This window comes from Dermacentor silvarum, chromosome 10 (assembly GCF_013339745.2).
Source record: "Dermacentor silvarum isolate Dsil-2018 chromosome 10, BIME_Dsil_1.4, whole genome shotgun sequence".
NCBI lineage: Eukaryota > Metazoa > Arthropoda > Arachnida > Ixodida > Ixodidae > Dermacentor > Dermacentor silvarum.
Genome location: NC_051163.1, coordinates 86092066 through 86118942, shown reverse-complemented (window position 1 = coordinate 86118942; position 26877 = coordinate 86092066). Strand labels below are relative to the sequence as shown.

General features: G+C 45.8%; 1 protein-coding gene across 1 annotated transcript; it reads right to left on the bottom strand.

Moving 5' to 3' along the window:
- Nucleotides 1–818: 818 nt before the first annotated feature.
- LOC125941062 (uncharacterized) lies at nucleotides 819–24381 on the bottom strand. Its single transcript, XM_049657983.1, has 6 exons — nucleotides 24317–24381; nucleotides 22844–23026; nucleotides 17828–17913; nucleotides 16101–16196; nucleotides 4879–5062; nucleotides 819–1021 (listed from the first exon to the last, which is right to left on the bottom strand). Exons 1-5 carry the CDS (start codon nucleotides 24379–24381, stop codon nucleotides 4920–4922), a joined length of 573 nt encoding a protein of 190 aa, XP_049513940.1. The 3' UTR covers nucleotides 819–1021; nucleotides 4879–4919.
- Between the last annotated feature and the right edge of the window lie 2496 nt (nucleotides 24382–26877).

Below are 26877 nucleotides of genomic sequence, written 5' to 3'. Positions count from 1 at the left end.
TATTAGTAATGAGCACACAGCGTGTCCGATTTCTGAGAAAGTTGGGCGACTTCGGCGTCTCTAGGCCCAACAAGCTGCGCCGGCACTGAAACGACAGATCATTGCTATATTATATGTTAGCTTAGATATATTTGGCACATGGTGCCAGATAGATGGTGCCCTGTCTTCTCAAGTTTTCCTTAGATTTTGTTCCCGTATGTTAAACTTGAATGACATGCAAGAAACGTACCGTTAAGGCGCTACGTTCTTTGGTCGTGCCATGTCAAGACTACATGTGCTCGCCACAGAGTCAACGAGAGTTTTGCCACCATCGCGGCGGCAGAACCCGTTCGTCGTGCTGAACTGTGCCAATTTCCCCCTGAGCAGAGTCTCGCGGCAAGTCGTATGTACACACACGCGTGGTCGGTAGCTTCGGGAAACGGTTCGCAACGTTTATGGCAAGCGGAGCAGACACGCTGCGCGCAGTGTCTAGGCGCGGAGTGTTGCTAAGCTATCACACAGATGGTTTGGGGTCGCTAGGCAATGCAGTGACGTCATAGCTCAGCAAGGTTTTTTCCGGCTCGCGGCACAAATTACGGCTGGCTTAAACAGCTCCGCTGTTAAGCAGTTTCTAGGCGCGGAGCCTTGCGACTATTCCAAAGCTGGTATAGGGTTGCTAGGCAATGCAGTGACGTCATAGCTCGGCGAGGTTGTGCGGCTTGCGGCACAACTTACGGCCGGCCTAAACAGCTTCGCTGTTAAAGAAGAAAAAACCGCCTCCGCCACCATAATCATGTTGAGCGCGTCGGAGGCCTTTTATGTACGGAAGGCGAAAATTACTATTGTAAAACGGAATATTATCTTCCGTTTTTCACAATGCAACTACATCCTGCGTATTGACAGAGCGCTCATGAAACCCAACCAAAAGTTCTTGGACACGAACTTACCCCCCCATTAAGGGTAGTGCGTCCAAGGTTGCTTTCACTTGAGACGTCGCTAGTAGGCACATTATTTCAATTTTGTGCATCTTGGCTGCTGCAATCTGAAAGGCAAGTAACACCATTATAAGTCAAAACGTTTATTACTGCACTGCGTAAACAATCGAAAGATAACACAGCAGGTTAATACACGGACGATTTGCGATTAATGCAGTGGCGACTAAAATAGTTCGCATTCGTCATGTCATGTACATGGTGAGTGGGAACTATTTTAGCCGCATCTGCATGGATGGCTACTGTAACCTGTGGGTCTGGCATCTCTCGACGCTCCAAGCGTCTGAGAGAAGCGGGGACGGGCTCGCAACACGCCCCATTTTTTTAAATGTTATCGTGCCGAAAACTTGCCGAATACTACCAAAACATTATATCTCGTGTTCGTAAAGTCACGAGGTTTCTGATGGTACAAAATTCTTGGAGCTAGCACGACTTCGCGAAGAAATATCGATACCAGAAAATTCAACGCGCATGTGGAGGTGCTAGCCCTAACGTTGACTTCAGGCAGCGACGCGGCGCGTTAAGACACCGCACGTGCCGGATGCGGTTCTTAATGTGTGTTCGCAGGACTCGAATCGACAATTTATGGACATTTCGTAACACCACGAAAGCCAAAGGTGAGCCGTTCCCGCCTCTTTTCGTACTTTCGAGTGTGAAAAGACGTTTTTGACGGGAAAAGCCCAAGCCTAGGATTAGGCTTAGCGCGCCGGACGGCGGAGGTATATCCTATTGATTTGGTGGCCGAGCATGCCGGAAGGACCTTAGGAATTTCTCTAGACCATGTGGATAAGGCGATTCGGGGCCCCTCTCGGGCGTCGGAGGTTCAACCAAATGAAGCGGGAAACATCCTGCAACATGTAACATCAAATAACGACGCGTCACTCGAGCACGACGCCGATATCTCAGGGCCTCAAACATGAACTGAGGACGGTTGGCACACTGTTCTATCACGTCGCAAGAACAGTCAGAAAAGCGAAAAGGAACCCAAAGAGGGAACCGAAAGAAATAAAAAATCCGAGGGCGACTCGCCAAAAAATGGCAAGAGCCAGACTAACAGCGGCTTCCGACGTAGGAAATGCCGTGGACCGCCGCCTTTCCCGGAGGATGACATCAAGGTCATTTTGAGGCCACACAAGCGCCTCATCGTTAAAGATCTGCTTCGATCGGAACTCTCTATGGCGGTGATAGAGGCCTGCCAGAATACTTTTGGAGGCAGCGGTTTTCTGCTCCAGATTCACTGACGCCTGCAGCGTCCGCAGCGCCCCCAGCGTCGTTGCGGAACGCAGTTCAAACTCCATCAAACTATATTTCCAATGCGAAAGCGTCTGCGTTAGTACACGACGTATGTTTCACAGGGTAGGTGCCAACTATCATAATGCCGCTGGGTATGTGCCACATTCCAATGAGCCTCCTTCACACCCACTTTCCTACAGTGCATGCGATGTGCATTATTTTTCCATAAAAAACGTGGACAGCAACCAGGTTTGGCTAAATTTTGCTCGGAAATTATAAGTGCTGCTAGGCACGGCATTCCGAATCAGCTCGTCGCCGACGCGCACATGCTCGCTTGGTCGCGCGACGCGCTTCAAAATGAGTGGCTTCTTCGGGCGTCCGGATCTTCTTTGGTCGTGCCATGTCAAGACTACATGTACTCGCCACAGAGTCAACGAGAGTTTTGCCACCATCGCGGCGGCAGAACCCGTTCGTCGTGCTGAACTGTGCCAATTTCCCCCTGAGCAGAGTCTCGCGGCAAGTCGTATGTACACACACGCGTGGTCGGTAGCTTCGGGAAACGGTTCGCAACGTTTATGGCAAGCGGAGCAGACACGCTGCGCGCAGTGTCTAGGCGCGGAGTGTTGCTAAGCTATCACACAGATGGTTTGGGGTCGCTAGGCAATGCAGTGACGTCATAGCTCAGCAAGGTTTTTTCCGGCTCGCGGCACAAATTACGGCTGGCTTAAACAGCTCCGCTGTTAAGCAGTGTCTAGGCTCGAAGCCTTGCGACTATTGCAAAGCTGGTATAGGGTTGCTAGGCAACGCAGTGACGTCATAGCTCGGCGAGGTTGTGCTGCTTGCGGCACAACTTACGGCCGGCCTAAACAGCTTCGCTGTTAAAAAGAACAAAAAAAACGCCTCCGCCAGCATTATCATGTTGAGCGCGTCGGAGGACGGCCACACAAGCGCCTCATCGTTAAAGATCTGCTTCGATCGGAACTCTCTATGACGGTGTACCCTCACAACCGCTACGAAACCCCTTTGATGCCCCTGGAGCTTCGATCCCGCGCACTACCATCTACCATGCCGCAAGACGCCTCCCAGCAAACGCCTGCTTCCGCACCCCCCGCCTGTCCCGGTGTCGCTCGTCAACGCGACCCACCTATCTTCACTGGCGCGGATGGCACCGACGTGGAGGACTGGCTCGCTATCTACGAGCGGGTGAGTGTACCCAACAAATGGGACTGCCAGAATACTTTTGGAGGCAGCGGTTTTCTGCTCCAGATTCACTGACGCTTTTGTGAAACTATTTGCGGACCGTAAGGCCCACACCACTTTCTTGCCGCATCGTCCTCTCTTGTCTATGGCATGGGCGCGGTTTAATACGTCGCCGACGGACAGTCTCTACATTGGGTCCTACAATTGGTTTACGCTGAGTGGGCTGCAATTATCAAGTAAGATTTCTTCGCAATTTTCAGGTGCTTTACGAAGTGTTATGTCATCGCTTGTGTGCAAGTGATGCCACATGTATGTCCTACAGCATTAGCTCCTACGATCTTGTGTGATGTATATCTGATATCCGGATAACCGCATTAGCTTGATTGAAAATTTGGTGAAAATACAAGGACTGCGGCCGACTTAAACCGCGCGCCTTAGTGTTTGCCATAAGCTACACATATAAATATCCTTCTAATTTTTCTTTAGAATGCTTGTGTTCTTCGAAAATTATGTTTAATTCTCCAGCGTACCTACGTGCATCGGCATAGGTACTTCTGACCGGCTCTGCGAATACTGTCGGCGTCATGGAACGGAATACTTAAGCATGGCACAACTACCACTACGGGATGCTGCTTGCTCACTCTAATGTCGTGCCGGGTGGGGGGGGGGGGGGGGCTATTCTGTAGGAGTCCATCTAGTGGACTGTCCATTTCGGCTGGCTCCATTTCGTCGACTGGCTCCAGGTGCACGAGCGAGACGAAGGCAGCCAGTCTACTTTGCACTCGGGCAGCTGCAGCCAATCGCTTACATCTGAAATGGACAGTCCACTAGGTGGACTCTTACAGAATAACCCCCTTGATCGTCTGCTCGCAAGAGACACACGGTACGATCCCGTGACCCAACCAGCGTCTCACTTGTGGACGCTACTACGAGTTTTCCCGCTAGTGCGAGACGAAATATTTGTATCAAACGAGGCGCTTCTCTTTTGTCCACATTGAAAAGGTTAACAGCACTGACTAAATCGGAAACTTCAACTATGCCCTGACATCCATGTCTGTCTCCGTTTGTGGCGTTGTGCGTTGACAGTTTGAGAATAAGCACCTGAATTCACAACAAACAAAGCGCCGCCGTAATCTAGATTCTGGAATCGTGACCGCACCTCTACCCACCATGAACTCTACCCGTCGTCTACTCCCGAACTCCCGAACTCCCGTGCTTAGCAGTCCAACACCCGCGCATTTATATTTAGGTGCACGTTAAAGAGCCCATAGTAGCCGAATTTATTCCCGAGTCACCCACTACAGCATGCCTCATAATCAGAAGCGCTGTACGAAGCGAAGTACGAAGCGCTTCGCATAACCGTTTTACGTAATGCTAATTATTTTCATGCATGTAACTTTTCACCACAGTGCGATTGTACTGTCACGGATATAAAATGCAAATTGACTCAATTGGGCTTGCGTGTTGAACTCACCTGCAATTTCTGCGCATTTTCGTTTGTTAGACTAACTGACGTTAGTGCATGCGATCTGGTGATATTCCATGCGTTGCTCTTTCCCACAGCATCAAAAAGTGTAGTGCCTGGTTCTCTTGAAATTGTGTTCCAATGAGAAGAGTTTCCCCGAGAGATGTTTTCAACGTGTTCACGATCATCAGATCTGCAGGATAAAAGAATAGTGGCACATCAATGTACAATTGAGGCCACCTTTCTACGCGCACACAAGCCGATATTGACGTCATTGAATGGATTTTTGTCAATAACGAAAAGTTCTCGCATAAATGCCTTTGAGTACGACTAAGACCAGCCATGTAGCCGTCTTGCATTTTTTAGACACTTTAGGAGTTGTAAATACGTTCGATTCACATAGTATGGCATGTAGCATCCCATACACACACTGCAACATAAGCATTTGCACTAACGGCACCAAATAAGTGAATTTAACAAATGAGCGAAAAGAAAGGTGGTTGGCGCATTGTAATAAGATTGCTGTTGGGTTAGGTAGTACAGAGTCATTTGTAACGAATACAGAGCACGCCGGTTTGTCTGTCCTAACCATTTTTCTTTGACCATTCAATTATAGAGCACAACTGTTATTTAACCAGAAATGTTTTCAATAGCCACTTCTGCCGTATGTATGTATCGGCTTTATTCAGAATTAGCGTAAAGCTTCAAACTGGTGCGCTGAATTGCTAATGATGCTGACCTTCGCATTTGTACGAGTGTGAAAACATCATTCGCTTCTTCACGTATGTCTTTGGTGTTAATCGCTTTACGTATGGTCAGTAATTACATACATACATACATGCATACGTGCATAGGTACATACGTGCATACGTACATATGTGCATACGTGCATGCATACGTGCATGCATACATACATGCATGCATACATGCATACATTTCCTCCTGGGGCTTTACGTGCCAAAACCAGTTCTGATTATGAGGCACAGCGTAGTGGAGGGCTCCGGATTAATTTTGACCACTTGAGGTTCTTTAACGTGCACTACAACGCAAGCACACGGGCGTTTCTTGCATTTCGCCTCCATCGAAATGCGGCCGCCGCGGCCGGGATTCGATCCCGCGATCTCGTCCTCAGCAGCGTAACGCCTTAGCTGACTGAGCCACCCCGGCGGGTACATACATATTTATTTCAGCAGCTCAGCATATTACACATTTCGCGCCCGCATAAGCGCAATTCGCTTATGGGCACGTCACGACAGACATTAGGTGGTAGCTCGCTGCTTACAAGACAGAAGTACAACATGTATAATATATGTTGTACTTCTGTCTTGTAAGCAGCAAGCTACCACCTCATGTCTGTCATGGCGCGCCCATAAGCGACTTGCGCTTATGCGGGCGCGAAATGTGTAATATGCTGAGCTGCTGAAATAAATATTGTTCCATGTCATCCATGTCATCGACGGCATGTCATCGACGGTCCATGTCATCGACTGCAATTTGCCAGTACCCGGAGCGAAGGTCTATGGACGAAAAATATTGTGCTCCATGGAGGCAATCCAGGGCATCGTCAATGCGTGGTAGCGGATAGACGTCCTTCTTGGTTTCCTTGTTTAGGTGCCGATAATCTACGCAAAATCGCCAACTGTTGTCCTTTTTCTTAACTAGTACAACAGGGGATGCCCATGGGCTGCAAGAAGGTTCAATGATGTTACGAGAAAACATCTTATCAACTTCGTGTTGGATGATGTCTCGCTCTGTAGGAGAGACGCGGTAGGGTCGCCGATGGATTGGACTCGCATCCCCGGTGTTAATGCGATGTTTGACAACAGATGTTTGCCCGAGAGGACGGTCTCCAAGGTCGAATAAGTCCCAGTACGAGGCAAGGAGGCAATGTAGTTCATTGGCACACTGGGGCGGAAGGTCGGGCGCAATCATTTTCGTTAGGGCATTCAAGTCTGAAGGGGCAGGAGGCACAGCAAGAGTTGCACACGAGGAGCCGTCAGCAGTTAAACTCGAAATGTGGTAGTCTCGGGCCGGCGTGATTTGCGCAAGTGATATGCCGCGCGGGAGAACTTGCGCACAAAGTCCAAAGTTCACTAGCGGAAGACAGGACGTGTTCTCCGTAATGGTAATGACGGTGTGAGGAAATGCGACGTTATGCGAGAGCAAGACATCCGGATTAGGGGTTACGATGTAGTCACCGTCTGGAATGGGCGGAACGGGTGAAACACCTGTGTAGGAAACGGCAAGGTGAGGGAGGCGAATATGCTCTGTGGAACATAGCCGGATCGGAGCACTATCGGGGGGATCAAAGCAACAGGTAGAGCGAGTTGCACAACACCAGCAGAACAGCCTATCAAGGCGGAATGGGCTGAGAGAAAGTCAAGTCCCAGGATTAGGTCGTGAGGGCAGTGTTCTAGGACATAGAATAAAACAGAAGTATGATGATCGGCGACACTGACACGAGCTGGACACATGCCAATAACGGCCGGCGTTCCCCCGTCGGCGACTCGGAGCACAGGCGACGGGGTAGGAGTGAGGACTTTCTTGAGCCGATGGCGAAGCTGAGCACTCATCACAGATACATGCGCGCCAGTGTCAATCAGAGCCGTTAACAGGTACACCATCCACGTTCACTTTCATGATGTTCCGATGTGTGGGCAGGGTCAGAAGAGGATTTTGGCGTCGGGTCGGTATACCAGCATCACCTCTAGGTGCTGCACCCGTTAGTTTTCCGAAAGCGTGCGCCGGAAGGAGCTTGGGGACGGTGACCGACGCGATGGGGGCGAGCGGGAGAAGCGGCGATGTGGCGAAGGAGAGCGGCTAGAACGGGTGGGCCGAGAAGTGTCGCCAGGAGTTACTGGTTGCGTGTGCGGTGGGAAGCGAGAAGTAGCACGAGGAGGACGGTCGGATGGGAGATAGGGCCAAGGGGTCGAATTCCACGAAGAGCGGCAGTGACGTGAAATATGACCGATACGGCCACAAGTGAAGCATATTGGCCTGTCGTCTGGAGTGCGCCATTCAGCCGGGTTGCGATACCGCGGAGGGGCATTCACGTTTCGAGGGCGCATGGCAGAGGTGGACGAAACGTGGTCAGGCCGATTAATGGAGCAGACGTTGGTCAAGCCAACGTTGGCCAATTCCTGGCGTACGACGGTCTGGATCAGGGAAATGGTGGCCTGGCAATTGTCGGAGCCAAGGGTTGGGGTTGGCATAGGAGATGCGGCTTCGATTTCACGCCGGATGATGTGGACGATGTCATCAGAGCGATTGGGCGTAGGCAGACTGCGGAGGTCTTCACAGGTGGACGTAGCAGCCGTGTTGGGGAGGCGGGGAAATGGGTGGGCAATGCGACGGCTCTTGGCTTCTTCAAATCGCCGGCATTCGGTAATGATGGCTTGTACAGTAGAACAATCCTTAAACACAAGGAGGTGAAAGGCATCATCGGCTATGCCCTTAATGACATGTGCGACTTTATCAGCTTCGGACATCCTCTGATCCACTTTGCGGCACAGAGCGCGCACGTCTTGAATGTATGTGAGGTAGGACTCGGTGCACGTCTGGACACGCGAAGCGAGGTCTTTTTGAGCGGCGCGCTGACGTCCAACAGGCCTGCCAAACAAATCCGTGAGCTTCTGTTTACAAATGTCCCAGGTGGTAAGTTCCTCCTCATGGGTCAAACCAGACGCGTGCCGTCCCCGCGAGATAGAATATCAAATTAGCCAGCATGGCGGTCTGGTTCCAGTGGTTGCTCTTGCTCACCCGCTCATAAAGTTGAAGCCAATCTTCAACATCCGTGTTGTCAGTGACGGAAAAGGAGCCGGGGTCACGCGGTTGTGCCAGAATGACGGTTGGCGTGGGGGCCGACGAGCCCGAAGCATCCTCGCCTTGAGCTGGCGGTAGATGCAGCCAAGGAGCGCCCGCTGCGTAAATCCGTCTTGTCCTTGAGCCCGCAAACTCCACCAAAAATGTTACGGGGAAAAGAAGCAAGAAATATATTTACACTGTAGTTACAAGTATGGCAGCGGCTGACAAGATCATAGCTCGCGAAGTCCAGAGCGTCGTCTTCTTCAAGTCATGTCCAAACTACTTCTTCGTCGCTCTGTCACAATACGTATGTACCCGCCGCGGTGGCTCAGTCAGCTAAGGTGTTGCGCTGCTGAGCACGAGATCGCGGGATCGAATCCCCGGCGGCTTCAAAAGAACACTCACTATACATAAATATTTTACTGCGTTAGAAGTAAAAAAAAAAGACAATCTTGATTTATTTTTTGCTTCAATTCTGTCCGTGGTTGCACTATTTCTTCGAGAAACTGCATAAAAAAGAACAATATTTCCATTGTTTACAAGAATGAAAATATATTAATTGCAGCAGTTAGCTATAGACAAAAATAATACCTAACAAATATTTTAACGAGAGAGAAGCTATGCTTTAATTTGTCGTTGGGCTTCCTTTAGGGAATGTTGTACGTATTATTCTTTAGGAAACTGGTTCGAATAAAAAGGGACGTAATATTCTCGGCACTTTTTTCCATAGATCGTATATATATACGCCGTAATTTATAAAGGTATGCATCTCTTAGCGTTTTAGGTTTACTCTTATCTTGTGACGATTCGTGAAAATATTGCGAAGAAGTATCACTTTTACAAATAGATCCGAAAAGCATTCGTCGCCTGCAGTATTATATCTTGCGTAATTGTCTGAGCAATCATAAGCACTATCATACAGTATGGTCACAGGTATCTTATGTAATAACTAATCCACTTTATTCTTTCGTTTGTGCGTAGGAACCATAAACTGAAATACCATATCTGAGCAGTGACTGGTCCAGAGCCTCAAAAACTAACCTTCGCAACTGAAGAGGACTATTATGTTTAACTGTGTATAACTGTACTGCTGCGGTTCACGAACGTTTCATTACGTAGTCAATGTGAACATCCCACAGCATATGGTCGTCCGAATGAAATGAAGGTACTTAACAGAAGGGGATACAGTACAGACCTGCAAGGCCAAACTTAAGAATGAGAACCTTGTAACTGAATGAACTTCGTGACGCCCCAACTATCTCAGTCGCCCTAGCACATGCCCACCCATGGAAGTGGACATAGGAACTGCCGCGGCCATGGGCCTATTTATTGGTAGTGATTCGTCCACATTACGTGGAAGTATACGAATCGTTTACCAGCGCAAGGTATTTCTTCTGTGTTTTTTTGACTGACAACGTGGACAGATTCGGGGCTGCAGAGCGCAGAAATTTCATGTCTATCCCCTACATTGTATGTTTTCCCAAACTAAACGCTCCTGTTTCTGTTTAACATCGTACGTTGAAAAAAAAAAAAAAAAAACCACCGCTGTTATTTAACAGCTGGAAGGGGAAAATTCGCGTGTGGCAGATATCGTAACTCTAATACATTACTTGGACTACTGAGATCTCAGCCTAGTTTAACTACACCTACTAAACCGCAAAACTAGACGAAAATAGGGTGACGCGAGATGTGGGCGCCAAATCATCAGTAATTTGGCGCTACTACGTCGTTGAAAACTGGATCGTTTTGTAGCACTATTTTATCATGTTCCAGCTTATTGTCACGTAGTAGTGACGGTGAAGAAAACAGCAGCAAAACTGTAAATGACGAAACTCATTGGACGAACCTGTGCCCACAAGATCCAGTTACACTAAAAGCACAGCGATAGCGGCGAACACAGTTGGCGATCGTCGAAATCTGAACAGCGAGTCAAGCGCGTCGGCTTTCATAGATCACTATTCGAAGGTTCTACTGTAATCGCTGGTCCCGCGCGGTTTCCAGAAACTACAAGACAATTCTTGTTGAACACATGCATTCTTCTAATACAAGGTTCGTCGGGGACATATACAATAGACAGAATCAACGATAACGTTCGCGTAAGTTCTAAATCATGCAAGCCCGTGTCAATAGTTTAGTTATGCCAAATTGGTATATATGCGAACTAAAACATGTGCACTTATGCAATGTATTCATATGTTTGTTCTCGTTTTTGGCTACCTGGGATAGGGGCAAGAACCGTAACAAGCTGCTACTTTGCCGAAGTACACATGTTGCGAAAAATTTATTGATTAAATATTCTGTTCCAGGAAAACCGAACGAGATGTTGCAGTTGGCTTTTTGAACAAAGAGAGTACTTACCTTGATCAGTCTATCCCCTTTCGTCAAAGCTCATCAATATTACAACTTGCATGCAAGTCTTGTTCAGCCCGATCAAGTCCATACTGATAACTTCCGAGAATCAGACGATCCTTCCTGAAACGTTTTCGTTATGTAGTTCACATCCAATTTTTATAAGGTTTTTATAGGTTTTTTATAGGTTGCCTGTGGCATATAGCACAATTCTGGTTAATGAGCTGGTCTACTCGAAGAGGCGGACATTACTTAGACAAGAAATTTACGAAAAATCACTAAGTAAGTTGTAACATGGAATTCGCAAGGCGGAGCCACTTGGAACGAATTCTCGGGATGACACCAGTTTCGATATATTAATTCCCGAGCTTTGTTAAGAAATGCATTATTGAATTTTTGTTTAATCGTCGAGTATGCATTTGAATTTGTTGTGGAAGTAATGTCCGCCTCTCCGAGTAGACCAGCTCATGAACTAGTACTGTGCTATTTGCCACAGGCTACATTTAAGAATTTTGGAAAGTGTTCGCTGAAAGACCTGGATTGTTGCTGATAAATCCATCGCACAAAAGCAAAAGGAAAATTTCATAGTGCAGTGAGACGAGAGGACTAGTACGCAGGAATCAACATAATTATCCCCCTATTCGCCCACATTTGTCCCACAAGTTTTTTTTTTTAGAGATCATGCGCGAACACCACACTAAAATTTAGAACCTGCACTGCAACGTGCCGGCAGGAACAGTTGGTGAAGATCTATCAGAAATTGAGAGACGCCACTTTTCAGTGTCGCTAATATGACTCGTTGACAAATGCGGCAGCCCGTTTTATCAAGAACGGTGTAATTCGCTCGTCTTCAAGCAAGTACTTTGCTCAACGACCTACATTCTATAAGACGGAATGGGTAATTTTTCTGTACTATCCCCATCGTGGCGTATGATTTCGGCTAGCAATAAGATTCAGCCTGTGTGCAACGTTGTGCGTCTAAGAAATGTATAAAATGCTTCAGATGTTTGTCAACGCCGATGCAAATGCGAAGCTTCTGTTTAACATCGTACGTTGAAACAAAAAACCACCGCTGTTAAATTTAACAGCTGGAAGGGGAATATTCGCCTGTGGCAGATATCGTAACTAATACGTTACTTGGACTACTGAGATCTCAGCCTAAACGACAGATACACAATAGAATTCGCACAATGATGTTACATTTTTTTATTTTATGTTACATTTTACAATAAAGTTAAGCCACATATTTTAGTTTACCAATCGAATCCATGGAAATTGCAACGCGTACCTTCGTGGATTAATAAATTCGGATAAACATATTTAGTACAAATGGACTAAAGTTCTTGGAGTTCTACCTATAGAGTGCGATTAATTACATCGGTATTTCAGGTATCCTTGCAAAAAAAAAGAACTACAACGTTAATCAAGGATCTATATTTTTGCACAATTTAAGGCATACCATCCGAGTTGGTGTATATTTAGCAGCGAAGCTGCTAAATATACACCAACTTTATTTCATTTCATATCTATTTCACGGAATTTTTTAGAAAACATTGCAAAGTCGATTTATTTTTAGGACTAATCTCATTTTTTAGCGCAGGCATTTGCTCCAGCACGAAAATAATTTTGACTGACGCAAGGTGGACAATACCTTTTTAAGGAATAGCAAATTGTAGCGTATTAGAACATTCAAAATAAAATTCTTTACTTTTATATAAACCATTACGCAATTTTTGCTGTCAGGAACAGAAGGCCAAAAAATTGCCATTCGGCGATTTCCTATTGTGCGTCGCATATGCGACTTTCCCTCCGGATATTTGGTATGCACACTTGAATTATATTTCTTCATGTACACCTAATATTTTGAGCAATTTTCAAAATGCTTCGCTACACGCAATAAATTCGTGCTTACACATAGAAAATTACGAATATCGCCGTCCCTTTTGCTGAAATTTTGGCAAGATATCTTCTCGGTCGGTTTTACGTATATAAAGAAACATGTTTGATTATTTGTCCCGACGGCAGTAGAAATCAATGAAATGCGATGCGGTGTTCAGCGCCCCGAGGTCTTTTTGTTTGTTTTTAACGATGCGTAATGTTTTCCTATAACATCGGGTAACCGCAGGCGTCAGGTTTCTTCCTGGCTTCCGTTTGTTTCCCGAGCTCCATGAACTAAGAAGCAACATGAAGCGTGGCAGAATAATTTTTTTGTAGCCATGGTGTTAACCCGGTGGGATCAGCTATGTGCTCAACAACAGCATGTGAAATAAGGAACTGTACGTGGGGAAGTAAAACTTTTTTTTATTTTTTTTTCATTGAATCGTGTGTGCTCTATCATGACGCAAACTATATGAAGCTTTAGGGCATAAAAAGGCATTTACTGTGATTAAGGAAAATTTAAATATGAAACTATGTTGTGTCTCTTGCACGGCGCCGAGGCATTGTGCCAGCTCAGCAGGGGCACTTGTTATTTTTCACTGTTCGCGCGGTTTCTTTATCAGCCGAGCAAAATCAACGGGCAAAGTTTACCTCGCTACATACATGCCAGTATTAGGTTCCCTTAAATTTTCTACAATTTATTCACGGACAGCAAGCCATTCAGAGCAGTATGCCGATCTTGCTGCCAAACTTTCGATCTTTCTAGTGTTATATCTTAACAGAAACAGACCAGACACACAATGTAAGTGCACATTCAAATCGTAAATATCAAGCGTACGGGGTAGCGCAAAACAAGAGGCTTCTTGTCCTTGCTTTTTTTAACTTTACATGCACGCGGAGCAGCGAAAGAAACGAACCAAGAAAAGAGCGCTCCTTGGTTAATGTTTATCAATATAAATTCTTGCTTTTTTAATAAAACTTAGCTTCAAGTAGAGCGCACTATCGTTCTTTTTTCGTGGTCCGTGTGTTTTCGCGCTGGTTATTTATGACGCAATCAAAACATCTTTTGCGCTTCTACCATAATTTCACACCATTTTTGTAGCATCAGAGGTGAAGTGTCATGCACCGATTTCAAGTATCGAGTCAGCCCCCGTTCTTGGCCGTTTGCGATCGGCTACAGTTCTCAGTCACATGGTTACCTTTAAAAATTACTAATATCGTCCTGCTTTCTTACCCGCTGATAGTCATCTTTTAGCTAATGCACCAAGCAGGCTGCCATGCCATGACCCCGTACACGAACGCAACAACGTTTGTTGCATTTTGTGGCGCCTGCTTTACCCTCAGCCACTTCCTCTTCATGCTTCAACCCTTACCCTTATTTGCATCATGTCTTAAATTAAAAATTAGATTTAGGGGTTTTTCGCACCAAAACCACGATGCGATTATGAGGCACGCCATACTGAAAAACTCAGCATTAGTTCTAATCGTCTGGAACTCTTTAACATGCGCTCAATGCACGATGCACGGGTGTTTTTGCATTTCACCGTCGTCGAAATGCAGCCACCGGAGCCAGGGTCCGATTCCGCAACCTCGTGTTTCGCAGCTTAACTCCAAAGCCATTAAGCAACCACGGCCGGCATGCCCAAAATCAACAACACTGCTGTATGAAATACCGCAATGAAGGCTATGGAATATGAGATACCACCAGTCTTTCTTTACGCTTCGCTCAGTAAAAGTACAGGCGCTTATTTTAGTCTGCCTGCAGAGCAGCACAGCCAGCACTGAAGGAAGTTGTACCCACGCCATTGCGTTCAGCAGGACAAATTCATAGAAACTGAGCTACCGCAAATTAACGTAGCCACGTTTTTGTATTAAAAGATTGACTTCAACAACAACAACAAAAAAAAAAAAACTCGCTGTTCTGCAGCGCTGCTGGTTGCTTCTTCAGTCATGGAAGAAAGGCAAGCAGTGTAACACATGTCACTCTTTTCACGATTTTGATGAGCGGGCTGGCCAGAAGGGGTTGAATTGGACGGCCGCTGTGAGCGAGAGGAGGCGCATTCGCAATTCCATGGATCGACACCGTGCGCATGCTTCGTTGCAAGTTGGCTAGCGCAAGTTGGCAAGTTGCGAGTTGGCAAGCGCTCGCAGGTGCCGCAATATTGAATTCCCGCCTGTTGCCTGTACCTATATATTGACAATTATGTTATGGTGTTTTAATAGTGCAATATGTGAACGCACTTGTATGTAACGAGCTTGAGGTAGGTTTGCATGTATATATAAAGGAACCAGATTAGGGCCTATGCAATATACAAATCAAAGTGTTACACCCACGCAATATACACCCACGCAATGGCGTGGGTGTATATATCATTGAGAAAATGTTTAGTAAGATCAAAGCAAATGTTTCAACTGATGACAATTGGTCCCGTAAAGCAAATGGCCGTGCTGAGCTCGTCTGAAACTCCAATATTTTTTTTTGGAACCAAGCCAGTCAGCACCGGATCGCTCGTACTTAGCACACTAGTAAATGCCCATGCCGTGTCCGTCGCTGCTGATTTGGTTAAATATTAAGTTTTCTTTGACGATTCGCCGTTAGTGGATAACGTCTGGGAGACCAGCGCGAAATGTGCCTTGAAATGCAACACGAAAAGAATACCAACATGAAGACAGTTTCTCATAGAAAGCCTCTAAATCAAACTTCTATATGTTATTCGCAAATAAGAAGGTAGTGACGTTTCACTTCGTGAAAGCGAGCTACGCGCGAGCGTATGAACGACGCGAACATGCACAGCGAGCACCATGGCGTCGAAGCACGAACGAAAAGGAACCAAACCCGGTGGTTCTGGTTCTCTTCTCCACCTCCAGGCGCCTTCTTCCTCCGGTGCTTGCTTCCCTCACGGTCACGCATAACTCGCCGTTTTCACAGAAGGGGGGGGGGGGGGGGGGAGGTCTTATACGCTCGCGCGTAAGAAAACCACACTGCTGCACGGGATCGCATTTGATGGACAAAAGAGGCACATACGTACACACGAAGCACTATGTGTTGTGCATGGGCCCATCTATGCATGTGCTCTCTTTGTGTTGTGTGGATTAACGTGCCGTCCATCGACACGTATGCGGAACCCGCCACAATCTAATTCCCGCTACTATTTATCGCTCCATGGTTCTTTGCGATGCGTCGTGTTCTCAACTCTCACCTTGTTTGTCTGGTGCGTTCGTAGTAGTCGAGGAAGTTGTTTCCACCGGTGCTGGAGACCCCGCAGTCGTGATGGCCGTCGATGTCGGCCTGGCATCTTGAACGCAATTGTGAAGCAATATAGGTATAGTTATACAACGCCTTTTCAATATATTTCCAACCAGATATACGTCAAGATGAAAATTTTGTCCATTTTTCCTACGCTATGGAGGCTCACTTCATGTACTGGAGGTAGACATGCAATCCCCACGAATCGGACCGCAGCAGTTGCTAATCCCACACAGTTCCTTTGACCTCGAACACCACGATATTCCCGTTTTAGCAGAAATAGGATGTGTTCCGTCGTTAACCAGTTCTTGAAGCGCAAGCCTTAAGGCCCTATAGAAGCCGGACACAAATTGCTTAAAACAGACAAATAAATATCCTTTGTGTATCTTTCCACTATATGCCACTATCTCTACCGGAACTCTCTGTAACGTTGGAGGAGCTTTTAGCAATGCGTGAATTTACGAAATAAAATGTCTGGTAGAAATAGCCCTTGGAAACTAGTCAACTAATATGTGGCGATGCGTGCCTTTGGTAATCTGGCCGTTGGGTGTAGATTTTTGTCAGACTATTTCTCAGGCCGCGCGGACCACACTGCGCATCACATCGTTAAAAGTAGAGGTAGCTGCATCGTTTCCCTTCCTAAAACGCAATATGCGTTTTTTTCTGGTGGTGCACTATTCGGAAACTGTTGCAAGGTTCACGAAACACGGATAAACAGTACCTACGATTACAGCGCTCGTCCACTAATATTTTTGTGCGATATACAAATTTACAAATCTTTCTGAAACGCAGGTCACATGCCCTTGAAATAGCCGCGTTTCTTTGAAGGGCTGGAAGGTAAAAAAGAATGCGAACGCTTGCTGGATTCCCGAATTACTGAAAATATTCATTATAAAACGCCTCATTTCCGGCATTTTTTGAAAGCAAGTTTGAAACCATGCAGTGATATTTACCAGAACACTCACCATAACACACCAGAAACGGGTTTAGATACACAACTTCCAGTACTTCCTAGACAACCAAGTTATAGTTAATACAGTTATAAGGTGTTCCCTATACACCCGTGTTCTTGAAACTGAACCCACTGTATACTCTTAAAAGCAATCTAAAGCAAAGCACATATGAGCGTCATCCAGTTATTCGGGCTCAATAATGCGGGAGCATTAAAACAATTTCACTCATTCGATTTGTTTTGTAAGTTTCGGTTGTGTTATGTTAAGCTTAGGTTAGGTTAGGCACCTTGCCGACAGTAGTGCGATAGTCCTGGTATGCTCGTACCACGTGTCGCCGACCAGCGGACAAGTTCATACGTAATGCGAGCTTTATTTAAAACAATTAACAGGGCCTCCTAATTATTGCTGCGTCAGCGACCGAATGAACAAACCGTCTAAATAGCGCATCTGCACAGGAATAAAGCGCCTTCTTTGTAAAGATACACCCGCCTTCAAAAAACCCAGCCCACTCTATACTCTTGAAAGCCTTCGTAAGCACAGAACGTAAGAGCGTCATCCAGCCATTTGCGCTCGTTATCGCGGCCCACGTTCATGTGCAGAAACTTGTGGCAGTCTACCAAGCGACACGCAGTATTTAAGTCGTACACCCCTCCCCTCCTTCATTCCCCCTACCTCTCAGTCAATGCCGCATAACGCCGTTTAACGAAGCTTGAAGTTTTTCACTTACCATCTGTCGTCGTGAAGATGTAGCCCAGCGCCAGGGCTACGATGCACAGCACGATGACTGTGCTCGCCACGTACTGCGAGCGGTCGCTGCATTGCCAGTTAACAGTAGGTTAATTTAGCTTGCAACACTTCTCGACGGAGGCTGCATTATGCATGCATCCCCGTCGTAAATCTAGCCGGCCCCTCTCATGTACCGACGGTATTACGTTGGGCCATTAAACTAGGGAAGGAGATCACGACAGTTTAGGACGCTGGGAAGTTGCGACCCCCGTTCGTAAAGCATTGGCGATGATTATTGATGTTATTAGTGCAAGGGCGAATATGGCCAAGTAGCGCCAAGTCTATGGCGACTAGCTGTCAGTTTCAGTTTATTATTGATATAAGATGCATGGTTGGTTGTTAGTAGTAAACAGGCGAGGGTCTCAAAGTCAAATGACCGCAGCGGGATCCTCGGTTAACAAGAAGATTACAAAATGATTAATTGATAGAGGAGTATAAAAAATATGCAATCTACAAGTAAATATATTGTGAACGTAGTAGTGGATATGAACAGATTCGATTATATACAAGGAGTCATACATGTAAATAACAATTACGCACATTATCAATATAAATTGTACAAACTTTATAACAAATGAAGTACACACTTTATGTACATAGTGTGTAAGAGGACAACTACTTATACAATTTTAAGTTTATATTTATATGCATGCAAAGGTGATGATTTAAATACATAGGGTTAAGTCATTCCAGTGGTGCATGAAATGATTTTCAATGGGTAGATGCAACGCGGCTCTATAGAGGCCTAAATGCATTCGCTGGAAAGTGCGTAAAATAGCTAATAACACTATGAAAATGACACGCGAGGTGAGAGATGTGCGATACATATAAAGGATATGCATCGGTGGGATGAGATACTAAAACATATGGGCTTAGGCAGGACCCTTGAACGCAAGGGCATGGAAGCACATGAACTACGAAGCGTGATATCGTAGAAGCAGCCCTCAGTGAGAACATGTTACGAATATTTTTGCTCGTGTAGAGAGAGAAAATAAATGAAAGGGAGGGAGGCCAGGACTGAGCCCGGTTGGCTACCATACATTCGGGAAAGGGAAAATGGAGGGAAAGATTAGGAGAAAAAGAGAAACTCCCAGTGTGGATATCGCCGACGTGGTAACAGTTTTCTGCTCTATATACCTTCCAGTCACTCAGTCCGGATCACAGACGGCCACTCAATACGGCAGTTTTTAAACATCGCAGCCGCACTTTTCAAGCGAGCAACGATCCAATCGTACTTTTTATTGTAGGTCATGGTCCCACGATCCTGTTCAAGGTGAACCGTTGTCTACCCAAGTAATTCAGAGCTGTACAGATGTCTTCATTTGCAAAAGATGGGCAGTATCACAGTAGGTGTTCTAAACGACACTGTAGGGATTGCAGTTGGCGCTATCAGCCATTTCAATGAAACAGGTATATGCATTGGTGAATGCAACGCCCAAGCCTAAGCGGCACAGCATTGCTTCCTCAATTCGCGGAAGCCCACGTAAAATCTGCAGTTGCGTGCAGAAAATTCAATGCTGGTTCACTGTAAAAAAGGTTGTGTGCCAACAGCCAACACGTATTGCCGGATGTAGTGGCGTTTGCTGTCGTTAAGTTACAGGCAAGTGCTTTTTTCTCTCATTGTTTGCTTCCCGACACTCCAACAAGACGTGGAGGGTGGTCAACGTATCGTCACACTTGCCACAGATAGGAGGTTCCTCACGGCTCAACAAATCAGAGCGTGTGCAATATGCCGATATGTCAAAGGTTGCGACAAAATTAGCTCATTTTGTCGTACTTTTTATTGGAGGTTAATATTCCCAATCCGGCTCAATTAAAAGCAGCTTATTTGACGTTTCAGTGTCCGAGATTCGTTGTCAATAGTTTCTTAGTTTTTCAAGCAAAACTGGCACCAGGTCCATGGAAATTGCCCTATTTGAGAATTAGGACTTTAACCATATTTTTCAAAGAAGATGGGATATACTCTGAAGACCATATGGCGTTGATAAGAGACCAGAGAGTTTTCTGGGTCTCAATGTATCAGTGTATTATTTCATAAATGATTTGATGAGATCATGGAGCAGTGCTATTACAGCTGTTCAGGGATGTCTGGTGCTCTGCTAAGCTATATGGATGGTTGTATGGGTCATTTGGTGCGCATTTTTTTATCTCAGGATTGTTCCAGAGAAGTTCACTGCGCTGAAGATCGCGTTGAAAATGTGCACACGGAAAATATCCCTCGTCTTTGAAACTATCTACTTGCGCTTTCGTACATTCATCATTCCATCATGGAACTCGCCCTCTGGTAGCCACTCGTTTGTTTCTGCGATGTACTTCACTGCAGCATAAGTAACAAAAGCTGTTAAGTATGCAAGAACATTATCCTTAAGGCGCAAATGTCATCCCTCGATAAATGTGCGAGTTCTCGGAACAGCTTCAAGTCAGCGAATTCGACCTTCAACCGAGGAACCTGTGGTAATCATTTATCCTACTTTGTTGCGTTCAACACTGTAAGTAAAGTGGTCGCTGCGATAAGGATCTTCAATAACATTCAACCTGAGGTACGGCTTTAGTGTAGGATATGATATGCTCAAATCGATGAAAGAATTCACTAATCGCACACCCCTACACTTTAGCCTCTGAGCTGTGCTACCAGTGCTAGCAGAGGCCACTGGTGTGGGGTAGTTCTGGGAAGGTAGGGCAGCCTCGGCTGCTCCTACCGTGGAGGCCGTTGGCGATGCCGCCTGCTCGCTGGGCGTGACGTGGATGGCAGCCAACTGCCGTTGTGATGCTGCCCCCGATGCGCCACTGTGGCGAAGGATGTGCAAATGTTGCTGTCGTGCTTCTCAGAAGTTATGTTTTCATTTGCGATTATCATGTTAATGCGATTATCTTATTTTTCTTCTTTCAAACTGCACATCTAGAGTATGCAGCATGGCCACCATCACAATTTGTGTAATAGAGCTCGGCATCCCAATAGACAGCAGAATGCTCCTTAATACCACATTTCGGAGAGGTAAGCTACCCTCGATAGATCGGAGAAGCATGGCCAACACACCGGCGCTTAAAAGTATTGTCACCGATTTGGAATGTACAGTCGTACTCTGACCTTGAGTATGTACCCTGTTTCTCTGCCTCCTGCAATGTGCTAGAACTAAATGTGACGATTGGACACTTAGCTGGTACCTATTTGTCATCGAGTTTGATCTTGATCATTTGTTGATTGATTGCGTTTTTATCCTTCCAGGAGTTTAAATCAACCATTAGATCATTCTCTGAAATTACGCCTTTGACACTATTCAGGGCTCGGTGTGTTGTTACGGTGATAAGCGCATCTCCAAAGGCCACAAGGTTGGTTATCTTAACGCACGGCGATGGTTCTCCGACTTTAGGTATCATGTCCCCACTGGCTCACTTGGTGGCTTCATAGTAACTTCCAATGGTCACTGTCAGACAATGTGACAGCAAAATGCAAAATCATTCTGGCTTTCTTGTCTTATTTTGAGGATGTCTGTGTTCTTTAAAATTAGAATGTAGCATCGGCGCGCCCCCCCCTTTTTTTGAGGAATGATGAGTGGAGAAGTGTTTGGATGATCTCGTATATAAAATGTATCGGATATTCGGGGTCAATGCCATTTACCTAACAAGGAGCCCAATGACGGGAGACTGCAGGTTATGAGGGGAAGCAAGCCCTGCCTATGTATATTGTCGCTATAACCATTAATGTTGTAACCAAGGCTGGTTAGCTAATGCCAAGATAACACAGGCCGCCGTGGAAGATGAATGAAATGGGGAAAAAAAGAGTAGTAAACCAGATAGATTGTACAAAGAGGATAGAAAAGTGGAAGGCAAGCAAAATACCTGAAGGGGTGCCTAAGTTATGCCTACGTGGATGAATGCGAAAGCATTGCGGCCACGTTGCAGAAGCGCGGCGACGTCCGGGGGTGCCACTGGCGGAGTCACGTGACCCGAGCGGACACGTCAGCACAAACGCCGCGAACGTCACGCGACCCACGTTGTTGGTCACAAGGTTCGCACATCGCAAGGTCGTGTGTTCGAGTGCCTTAATTCTACCTTAATTAACTATACCGTTACCTTAACACCCCTTTGGAGCACACGGGGTGTTAAGGTGAAGTATAGTTAATAAAGGTAGAATTAAGGCATTCGAATCCACGGCCGTGGTGCCATGGTTTGGCTACGCACAGAACGCCTGCTCACGCAGAAGCCGCTTAGGGGTATTGTAAAGCCCGCCGAAATAGTTTAGCGGGTATGGCTTCGCAGTGGTAAGCGGGAAGTTGCGGGTTTGATTCATCGCTGCGTCTGCCACAGTTTCGTAGGGCCGCATTGCAATAACGTTTCTGTACCGTGCATTGTGGTAACAGTAAACAAGCACAGCTGCTCCAAATTAATTTGGAATCCCCCACTACTTCGTTCGTCACAATCACATAGGTGTTTGTAAGTAAGCACCGGTTTGTAAAAGGATAGACGCCAGCGAATCATTCTCCTTATATTACAGGAATCGTGCTTTGTCCACTAGGGCGCTCATTAAAACCTAACCATAAGAGCAAACATACTTGTGAAGGCGATTGGGCCAGTCTCGTATAAAAACACTTTTCCTTATTATAGCGTCCGTTGCGAAATTAGCGCCTTCCCTACCTAGTAAGGTTCCTGATGTGCCGATGTTTATAAATTTGAAGGACCTTTTAGGACTCCTTCAAAACAACGATTCACAGGAACATGGCGCCATCCTTCCTGTGGAAAGTGAATATTTATGTAGTAATTATTACTACATAAATATTCTCTTTCCACAAAACGTACCGCGCTATGTCCGAAGCAGGGGCTGCAGTATAAAGTCAGGTCAACGATATACAGTCTGAACTAAACCCGTGCATGGCATAGACGTAACTCGTATCTCATGGTCTACTTCATATGGCATCTCAATGTGACAATATTTGAACAAGAGGCAAATGGTGCTTACCGCACTGGCGCTGGGGCTGGCACCGGGTCACATGCTGTGAAGGCAAAAACGGTGTTAAAATTAGTGCGGGGAGTAAACGCGCCGATTTCACGAGTGCGTTTATTGAGACACCAGACAACCTCAATGCGCTGCCCACGCAAGCACAAAAGGACAGATGCAGGAATTGAAACAGGTGAAATAGGGCTGATGGATGCACACAACTAATTGCTGACACGGAACCACCGGAATCCCGCCGGAGTAGATGGCTCGCTGGGCTTGAAATTTCGCGAGTAAACTGTTGCTGACACGTGCGACGAAGGAGATGCTCGAGGTTTCTGGCGACTATGAGTGTAGCCATCAATTCTGGCATGGAATAAAGGCTATAGGATGTTTTTACTCTTGGACGCAAAAATAAAGTACAGAGTTTTCAGGAATGGCCTGTGGCAGGCGGCCTAACTCCTATCATTGAGCTAGGTTATTCGATGAGGCGGTCATTAGGAGCACAAGCAATCGAAACACATAATAATTAATAAAAATTCATTAACCAACTTTTTAGTGAATTACTTTACGACACATATTGCAATTTACGAATTGTAGCCGGTGAGCTTGTCAGGCGTGTCCACTGGGAATGAATTTACAGAATTCCCCGCTTAAAAATCCGGCGAAATAATGTAGCAATAATAAACTAGGCCTTCTAATATACAGTGTTGTTTTTTTAGCTGCACCAAATTTTTAAAGTTAGAAACGTATAAATCGTGGTCACGTTATTTTTAGCATTCGAGTGTACGGATTGGCGGCCTTTAGATACAGAGCAATTTCCGTACTTACGTGCGTAATTAGCGAAGTTACGGTAATTTCAAATGATCAACAACAGGTGGCTACAGCAAATGAGTACTATGGGGCCTGTCCTGGACACTACCTATCCCAACGATGAAAACTTGAATAGCGGAGTTCATGTGGGAGCTACGCGAACAATTAGTTTTCCTTGGCAGACTCCTTGAAACCGAAACTGGCCGCAAAAAGAGCGTCTGTGTCGACCATGTCGATAGCGCTTCAATGCTTGCAGGCCGCAAAATTGACTTCGTCATTCAGTCATGCTCCACGTTGCGCTCTGTTGTAACCGGGTGCAACCCCCCCCCCCCCCCCCTTCCCCCCCGCTCCGCGTTGTTGCGCCACTGGTCCTTTGGTTACCATGGCCACATCAGAGTCAGCAAAGTGCTTCGCCCAGAAAAGGTGAGCATCGCTTCTGAGTCAGTGCACCAGACATACACAGCGCTACCATAACAGAATAAGAGGAAATAACGCTCAGCATAGCACCACCATAATTGCCCCTTATATTTTCGGTAGTAATATTTTTTATTTCTCTCTTCTGTTATGTTGCTTCGCGGTGCATTTCCAGAGCTGGCATTGCGCACACCGCAGTGGATTAATAAGCGAATCGGTGAGGCTGCAAGTGGTGCATCGCGTGTTGAGGCATTTGTGCGTGTGACTCACTCTTGCTGGAACTGCGGCTCCCTAGAGAAGGACCAGTTTGGAGCATTGTCGCAACACGCAGCCATTTCATATTTGTAGACGCGGTTCGCACTGCGTTATCTACCGACCGAGTTTCTTTTATTGCTTTTTTTTGTAATATCCGAAGCTGGTGAAAGGCTCTTTAAAAGGACTAGTCAAAAATGGGCTATTATGTTAGGCCTAAGATATGTGTCGCTCAGTTTATAGTATTCAGGCTAACGGGGCTTTTAGCTCTTATTCTAGGGCGCTGTTTGCGCGTTATGCTGATTTATTATTCTTTCTATCCTTCAGTGTTCGGCAGAGTGGCTTTTCAATGCAATGGTTTGTTTGACCAAAGTACTCACGCGCGGCGGCTTCGGCGCCTGTAATGAAAGCAAGAAGACATAAGAAAAAGGCAAACACGTTTCAGTAGGGTTTTTTTGTATTGCTGGTTTTTAGGCTGCTCTAAATATCCCCTTCACACACGGCATCCACATTAGTGGACCCTACCTATTTTTGCCACTTCTGTGCAGCAATAGCAAGGAATAGAGCACGAACGTTAAGCTTAGGGTAAATTGAACATTCTGCTAACATATATTACTTTCATTTTACTTCCGACTAATTTGTATCGTTACAAAGTACCACTTTGGTGAAGGCACTACGTGTTTTATGTGACGTTTGACGTGAGGCATGTCGGTAGCAAGCTCTAAATATTTTTCTTCCTTGAAATGCTTATGACCAATAAATAACTTCTGCATGTTATTTGAGCGGGTGGTTCAGTGTTCCTTATGAAGCATGACTAGTTATGATGACATCACAAAATGCACGAAGAGTCATTCTACCAGCTTGATTTTGTTTCAGTGGAGTCTCAATCACCATGGCACAAAAATTAGCTATGTTTCACACGTGTATAGACAGTCGATCGTAATTTGTGTCTGAAGGGAGTATAGGTGGTAAAAAGTTATGCATCACCCAGTTTACAGTATTCAGGCTAACTAGGTTTTTAGCGCTATTTCAGGTTGGCGTGCTATGCTGATTTATAATTTCTGTCCTTCAATGTTCGGGAGATTGGATTTTCAATGTCATGGTTTGTTTGACAAGGTACTCACGCGCTGGCTCTGGAGCGCCTGTAATGAATGCAAGAAAACAGAAACAAGAAGGCAAAAACATTTCAGTAGAATTTTTTCCAGTGCTGCTGGTTTGAAGACATCGTTCGAAAACGCAGATGTCATATCACAAAAACTGTTGTGTTCGAGCGTCAGATTTATGAAATATTTTCATATTTATATAACAGTTATGCTGCTGTGACTGTGGCAAATGTTTTCCATTAACGATATGCATTAAACAACCCTTCTAAGCAGTGTACTTTTGCAGTGAATATATTCGAATTATTTATCGTAATTGCCCACGCCGTCTACCAGAAATAAATAAATGCAACATTTTTTTCCTCCTGTATTAATGACATTTTTTTATTTAAGGAATAGTATCAGTAGCGCACACCCAATTACTATGACGGGCTTGGTCTGGCATTGTTTAAACAACATTCGCACTGTTTTAGACACATTGTACCTGAGGTGCAAGCTTCTAGCGGCAAAGAAGCAAATATTTGCACATAGTTATATTGGCACGGAGTCAGCGTCAGATATACTCGATGAGCACCATCAATATGACGACGCTGACAGTGTGTAATTAAGACAGCGAATCCCCAATAAACGGCCCATTAGCTGTCACCAACCCGTTATAAACATGACGTCAGTAAAAATTCATAATGCGAAAGCAGTGTTGAAGCTCCACTATTTCAGGCGTACGGTGAATGTCGCCTAAGTTGATTCATAATAACAAAATCGCCGTAAAAACATGACTTGTACAGTACGCCTGCCGCATGAGGCAATCTGATGACACATAAGTGGCAGTGGTGTGCAACTGTTCTCAAGCAATGGAAAGTGCCCCGTTGCTGTGCTGAAAGCTATTACACCAATGCAGATCATGTTGAGGTAGGATAGATGATACCGCAGTTTTATTGACCAAGGTACGTACCTGCGGTTGGAGGGGGCGCGGCGGCTTTAATGGATGCGAGAAAAAATGGAGAGAAATAAGAGCATAAGGAGGGAGATTACGATGGCATTTGCATATTGCACGTAGTAGTGACGTTGAAGAAAACAGTGGTAAACCTGCGTATGACGAAACTGATTTTTTATTGGGCGAACCTGTGCCCACAAAAGCAAGCTGCACTCAAAGCACAATGATAGCGGCGAACACAGCCGGCGATCGTCTAAATTTGATCAGCGGCGAAACGCGTCGGCTTTTCTACACGAGTCATCGAACGTTCCACAGTAATCCCTGGTGCCCACGTGTCTTTCAGAAAGCACTAGACAATTCGCGTCGCTCAAACAATCAGATTACGTAAGCGTCGGCGACAACAGACAACGGATTGAAGCATCGATAACGTTCGAGAAACTTCCCGATACATGCAGGCGCGTCCTGCGTCGAGCGATAACGTTTAACATTTGTTAGCCGGTGAAAAGCGGTCGCCGTTGAAAGATAAACAAGTACACGTGTCAATA

Bases quoted from the DNA above. Each gene is read 5' to 3' on its own strand.
- LOC125941062 (XM_049657983.1), bottom strand. From the start codon at position 24,381: ATGGCTGCGTGTTGCGACAATGCTCCAAACTGGTCCTTCTCTAGGGAG. The intron at 17,914-22,843 runs GTAAGCACCATT...CTGGCAATGCAG, and splicing joins CCAGCCCCAGCGCCAGTGCG to CGACCGCTCGCAGTACGTGG. The intron at 5,063-16,100 runs GTGAGAGTTGAG...TTTATCCTGCAG, and splicing joins GAACGCACCAGACAAACAAG to ATCTGATGATCGTGAACACG.